This window comes from Pteropus alecto, unplaced genomic scaffold (assembly GCF_000325575.1).
Source record: "Pteropus alecto unplaced genomic scaffold, ASM32557v1 scaffold223, whole genome shotgun sequence".
NCBI classification, from domain to species: Eukaryota; Metazoa; Chordata; class Mammalia; order Chiroptera; family Pteropodidae; genus Pteropus; species Pteropus alecto.
This window is the reverse complement of record NW_006434441.1, coordinates 3,559,434-3,565,589: the sequence shown is the minus strand read 5'-3', so window position 1 is coordinate 3,565,589 and position 6,156 is coordinate 3,559,434. Positions and strand designations below refer to the sequence as shown.

General features: G+C 57.4%; 1 protein-coding gene across 2 annotated transcripts in view; it reads left to right on the top strand.

Annotated features, from left to right (window-relative positions):
- The window catches only part of PAX8 (paired box 8), a 59,560-nt gene that overhangs the window by 30,554 nt on the left and 22,850 nt on the right, over positions 1-6,156 (top strand). Inside the window, exons 3-4 of one of the 2 annotated variants that reach the window (XM_015587415.2) lie at positions 3,436-3,601; positions 5,278-5,475. In XM_015587415.2, coding sequence (XP_015442901.1) covers positions 3,436-3,601; positions 5,278-5,475 — 364 coding nt within the window. Of the gene's footprint in view, positions 1-3,435; positions 3,602-5,274; positions 5,476-6,156 lie in introns of both variants that reach the window. The other variant, XM_015587414.2, reaches the window with a different exon arrangement.

The following is a 6,156-nucleotide window of genomic DNA, read 5'->3' as shown; positions in this document are numbered from 1 at the left end:
CTGGGCTGGCAGGGTGGGGAGCCCACTCGACAACCATTATGGCACCCCTCATGTTTGTGAAGCATCTGTCAGTCATGTGTGTCTATTTACTGAAGCATTGGTTGGACTTTTGTGACAGACGACACATACAGGAAACCAAACAGATAAGGTCACGGTTCAGTGTTGCCGCACTGTGACAGAGATGTGTGCAAAGGACTGTGGGGCACGGAAAGCCATCCTCGCACCTCCAGGGCTCAGGTGTCGGTGACTAACACAAATCTGGGCATGGGCCTCTCTTTTCCTTACTCCTTGGAGCCCAGAAGGGGAGAAGAAAACACCAAGAAGGTCCTCAGGCCTCCCCCTCTGCTGAGGATGGGGCCTCTCTTTTCCTTACTCCTTGGAGCCCAGAAGGAGAGAAGAAAACACCAAGAAGGTCCTCAGGCCTCCCGGCAGCATTGCCGGATGCAGACGCCCTCACTGTGCAGCATCCTCTCTGCCTGGGCACCTGGCACTCTCTCATCCGAGGACCTTCACGCAGAACCCACTGTGTCCAGCCAGGCTTCGTCTTCCTCCTCCACACCTACAAGCCTCCGGACCATGCCAAGGGCTTTTGCCACAGGGTCTGCAAACCCCTTCCTGGTCCACCAGGGGCTCCCACTCATGCCTGGGCTCCCACTCATGCCTGGTTTCCGGCCTCCAACCCCACCCATCTGCTGCCGCAGGAAAGGTGGTCAGCACCGTGGGCGGCCCAGTTCTCCACCATGCAGGAAGGAAGGCTGCACCCACCTCCAGGCATTCACTGAGACTGACCCAAAGGAGTCCACCTACCCACGCCAGACACAGGAGGGACACTAGTCCTTCCATGTCAGGAATACAGCTCCAAGCCTCAACCAGAGGGGCTGTCTCCATTTGCAGCCAGCAGGCCCTGTGTGAAAGCTCCCTCCTGCCACTCTCCGGCAGCAGTAAGGCCTCCGGTATGGACGGCACCAAGGCCTCATGCGTGGACGGCTCCACCTGGCTGTCCCCCGGTCATACCACTCTACAGCTCCTCTGACCCCAATGGGCCCCAGACTCCGGACTCACCTCTGTAGAGAGTGTCCCCTTAACATGGCAATTCCCAATGGTCTGATCACATCCCTCTAGAGATTTAAATTCCTCCAGGGCCTGGCTTCTGTCCTGTTCAAGTTGGAGCCCTTGGGGCTTTTTGCCTGGTTCGCTGTGGGCACTTGGTACATACATGTTGAGAAGAGAACTGTAAGAATTATGATTCCAGAAGAAGATGGGGCCAGAGATAGGGGTGCACAGGTAGTCAGCTATTCTCTTCAATTTACTCCACCAGCTACCGCCCACCCTGAAGCAGTGGCTCTCAGCCCATGGGCCAGGGCCAGCAGCATAGCCCCACCGTGGGACGTCTTAGAGACACAGGTTCTTGGTTCCATCCCAGGCCTGCCGACTCAGAAGCTCACTGGGCTCAGCAGCCTGTGTTTTAAGAAGCCCCCAAGTGATTGGATGTTCGCTCTAGTCTGAGCACCGCTGCCCAGCTTAGGGCCAAGCTTAGGCTATTACATGTGACCATGTGAATATAGAAAATTGGAAAACCTTTACACGTCTAGCAGGATTCTCAGCTAACCAAGCACTCCCCATCCTCACCACCCGCCCCCACACACACATACACCTCCGTAGCAGATGTCATTGGTCAGCGGCAGACAAAATAAGAGGCTCTGTTTAGCTCCATTCAGTGGATGAAAACACTAAGGCTGAAAAAATCCAACTTTCTCAAATGATAAAATTGAGACAGATTGAGTCAATGCAGGAGCTTACCTCTCCACATAGTCACACGAGTCACTCGAATGCCATTAACATAAAATAAAGACCCAGAAAATTCAAAATTCAAAAGTCCCCACATGCTGAGCTAGTCAATGAGCTCCTGGGAGGTCCTAGGTCCCCAGGTTGAGGGAATCAGCCAGCTAGCCTTTCGGAGAAGCGAGAAGCAGCCAATTGTGTTAAAGGCAAAACACCTAGTTCACACCACCCAGAGTGGCATTTAGATCTTTAGCCCTGCTGCCTGTCTGACAAGGAAGATCCCCAGCTGTGGGAGCCTGGCTTCCAGACACGGAGGTCCTGGGCCTGGGTGGGTGGCCTGGGGCCTCTGTTCTGGGCAATGGGGACAAAGCTGGAGACTCAAGGGCTGACTGGGTTTCAGTGGCTGTCTGGCGCCACCTGGTGTTCAGTGTCTGGACCCCAAAGGGTTGAAAGGCCACCAGGAGGGAGAGGTCAAAGGGATGCAGCCATTCTCCAAGACAGGCTACGGCCAGGGAGGGGCCCGTGAGCCACTCCTTGGCCATCTGGGCAGCGCTGATACCCCTCCAGGTACCCCCAGCCCTGGAGGGAAGTACTCCTGGGGACAAGCTGCCCAGGACAGGGAGGAGGAGGGTGTGCCCAAGCTCACCAGGAAGCTGGATCATCGTGTTCCTCCTGCTGAGTGTTTGGCCAGCGGGCTTTTCCTCCTGACTTAGTGCCCAGGCCGGAGGCTTTGGGCCTCTTTAATTTTTTTTTTTAAGGGAAATTGACCCCTGTGCTGAAGACAGCCTGGGCTGGAGGAGGCACTGCACGCAGTTCCGACTGTGCTAAGTCAGTGGGCGGTAATGAGCACGAGGCGCTCAGCGGGGGGCTGCCCAGCCTCGGCCACAAGGGGTCTTTACCAGGCCCACACAGAAGGCCTGGCTCCCCTCGCCTGCCTATTCCCCGAATGCCACTCCCGAGGCTCCACCATCACGGCTGCTCGCCACATCCTGCTCTTGTGAGAAAAGACGTCCTCATGTCCGAACCATGGCCTCCTGAGTACAGAGCCACTGCACGCTCCCAGGGTCAGCTCGGGCCGAGGGCAGGGCCCACGCAGCCGGCAGCACGGTGGGGCCCTCAGGCTCAGTTGGGTCCTTGCTCTTCCATGTACATGCAGAGGCACATAAGTGCTATGATCAAGCCACTAACACGCTCCGAGCCCAGTGTCCTATCAGGCTAACAGAGGTCTCCCTTGAAATCATCCCGACTGGATCCAGGCAGTTGCTCGACTTGACAGACCAGCCCCTCGCTCCCCTGCCCTTCCCCCTTCGCTCAGCCAGCACCTCTTCTCCTCAGTCCCTGCTTGGGCTTCTCCAGGAGCCCTTCTGCTGTCCCCTGAGCCTGGGCTTGGTCCCCTCTGTGGTTCTATACCCCTTGTAGGTCCCTGCCCCACAATGGCCACCTGTTGTGTTCCTGGGCTGCTGGTGGTCTGGACCCTACTTTAATAAACCCCATGAGGTGAGAGCAGGGTAACATCTGCCTTATTCCCCTCGACAGAGCCTGGCACATAGTAGGCCCACAGTACCTGGGTGTAGGACAACAGCGACCCAGGTGGGCACAGCGACCCAGGCTGCCCACCTGGCCCAACCCCTGAGCCGGTCTCTGTCCTCTCAGGCCATGGAGGGCTGAACCAGCTGGGAGGCGCCTTCGTGAATGGCAGGCCACTGCCAGAGGTGGTTCGCCAGCGCATCGTGGACCTGGCGCACCAGGGTGTCAGGCCCTGTGACATCTCCCGCCAGCTCCGCGTCAGCCATGGCTGCGTCAGCAAGATCCTCGGCAGGTAAGCATGAACTTCACCCACTTCTCCTGCAGTCTGGCCTCACGGCCACCCTCACCAGCAGGGCCCAGTCCTGGGACGGACAGGGTAGGCTAGCACCTCTGGCCATCAGCTTGTGGCTCTTCCTTCCCTGCCCACCTCTCCTTCCCCGCTCATCTCATTTTTCAGAGGTTTCTCTGCTCCTATAGCAGGAGAGTCTTCCCTAGAGGCTGTTCTCTTGCTAAGACCCAGGGACATGGAGCCACTAGGCAGAGGACATGTGCTCAAAGGTGGCCCCAAGTTCAAACCCCTGCACGCGGGATGTCCGAGTTTGTGCTTTTCAAACTGTAGCTCTCAGAGCACCAGGCTGCTTGGTAAAATACAGACCCCTGGGCCCCCAGACCCACTGCACTGCATCTCCTACAGCCAGGCCTGGTGCTGGGAACCTTATGAGATGGCCAGATAACACTCATGAACTCATGAACACTAACCCAGCGAAGTGGCTCATGGCCCTCTCTGCACGTTACAGTCACCTAAAGAACCTTAGTTTAAAAAATGAATTCAAGGTCTAGGCACCAGCCCACACCCATGAGAGCAGAGCTGGGAGGGCTGCAGGGAGGCGTTCTGTCCCCCACCCCCATTCTGCTGAGTCTTCTGGGCGAATTGAGAATCTCTGACCAAAGATTTGAGTGAGACCAGAAGCAGCCAGGACTGCATCTGGGCTGCTGTGGCCACTCCCATAGCAGCGCCCCAAGGCAAAGAGTTGGGGCGTCCATCCAAGTCCCCTCAGGAAACCTGTCTCCTTGCCCCACCCACAAGCGAGGAGGGGTGGGGGGCTCCAGCCTGGGCTGTCACTGAGCCCTGGGAAGCTCTGGCCTCCTGATGGAAGGTGTTAGGGGAGAGTGGGATCAGGAAAGGGCACCCTGGGGTGAGCCTGTCCTAGAAAGGAGGTAAGGCCTGGAGGGTGGCGACAGGAGAACATTTGAAGAGGAGAAGTTAGTTCATGGCAGAGGAGACCAGAGTTTCCATAACAAGGTGGGGTGGGCATTCTGACACTGGTTGGTGATCTGCCAAAGCAGCTGGCTGTTGACGAAGCAGAGGCTCAACTTGAGGATGCAGCTGGATATCAAGGGGGGCTGGGATCCCAAAGGCTGGGAGGGGCGGCTTCAGCCTGAACCCCAGAACCTAGAGAAAACCCCGTGTCCAGCAGGGGTGGAGTGAGGGGGAGCAGAGATGAACCAGCAGACGGGCAGAGGCCCAGCCACCTCGGCTGGCCTCCTGGGGAGGGGCAAAACCAGGACAGCCAAAGAGATTGCGAGCCACACTGTGACCAAGAGAAGCTGGACGGAGGAAACCGCCACAATGATCCCATGATTCACAAAGCACTGACGTAAGCACTCCCTTTCTCAGAGGGAGTCTCGTAGGCCCCATAGAGTGGCACCCCCACTGCAGGCACTCACAGCAGGAGGCTGGCAGGGAAGAAGGGAAGGGAAGGGGGGAAACCAGGCATCCGGGTTGAGGTCTGCAGCAGCACAGTCTGGCCAGGCAGCAGCATAGACCTGCCCATGCAGGAGACAGCGCTGGACCACCAAGTGTTTGAGGCCAGCCTGGGGGCACAGACCCCAGCCCCTCCCCAGAAGCCTCTGCAGGGACGAGGGCCTCCTGCCTACTAGGCGGTCTCTGGGTGCCTACTGGAGCAGGTACTACGAGACTGGCAGCATCCGGCCTGGGGTGATAGGTGGCTCTAAGCCCAAGGTGGCCACCCCCAAGGTGGTGGAGAAGATCGGGGACTACAAGCGCCAGAACCCCACCATGTTTGCCTGGGAGATCCGGGACCGGCTGCTGGCCGAGGGCGTCTGTGACAATGACACTGTGCCTAGTGTCAGCTCCATCAACAGGTGAGAGATGGGTAGAGGGCAGGGCCCTCAGGGTATGTGAGAGAGAAGGGCCTGGCTTGTGGAGCAAGCTTGGGGGGACCTCTGCAGAAGAGGAAGCAGGCGTCACCTCTCCCTGCCCCCGAGGCTGCAGGCACACCCACTCCCCGCCTAGCTGTCCTTCCTACAGTCTCCTTCCCTGCAACACATGCTCTTTCGTTCCATCAGATCCTTCTGTTTGAATCGATTCTTAGGTCGCATGACCCCAAACCTGGCACTCATTCAGTCACTCATTTGTTTAACCATCTGGTGATTCACTCAGGACCTTAACCAATCACTTGCCCACTAATTTCTTCACACCTACATAATTCATTGCCACGTGCTAGGTGCTGGGAGCACAACCCTTGGCCTGGCAGAGCTTCCAGTCTGGTGGGAAGACAGAGGCTCATCAAGTGCCCACACAAACAGCTGTAAAAACACAGATCTAGTGCTGCCAAGGAGAGAGCCATGAGGGCATGTGAGCCAGCATGGGGCAACTCAGTTTAAAGGAGCTGTAAAGAGATGCCCCTGAGCAAGACATAGTGAATAATGTCAACTACCTGAAAGAGGGTGACAGAGCGTCGAGACAGCACATGCAAAGGTCCTGTGGCTTGGGGGACCTGAAACAAGAGGCTGGGAGAAAGCCAGCATACAGAGAGACAGGCA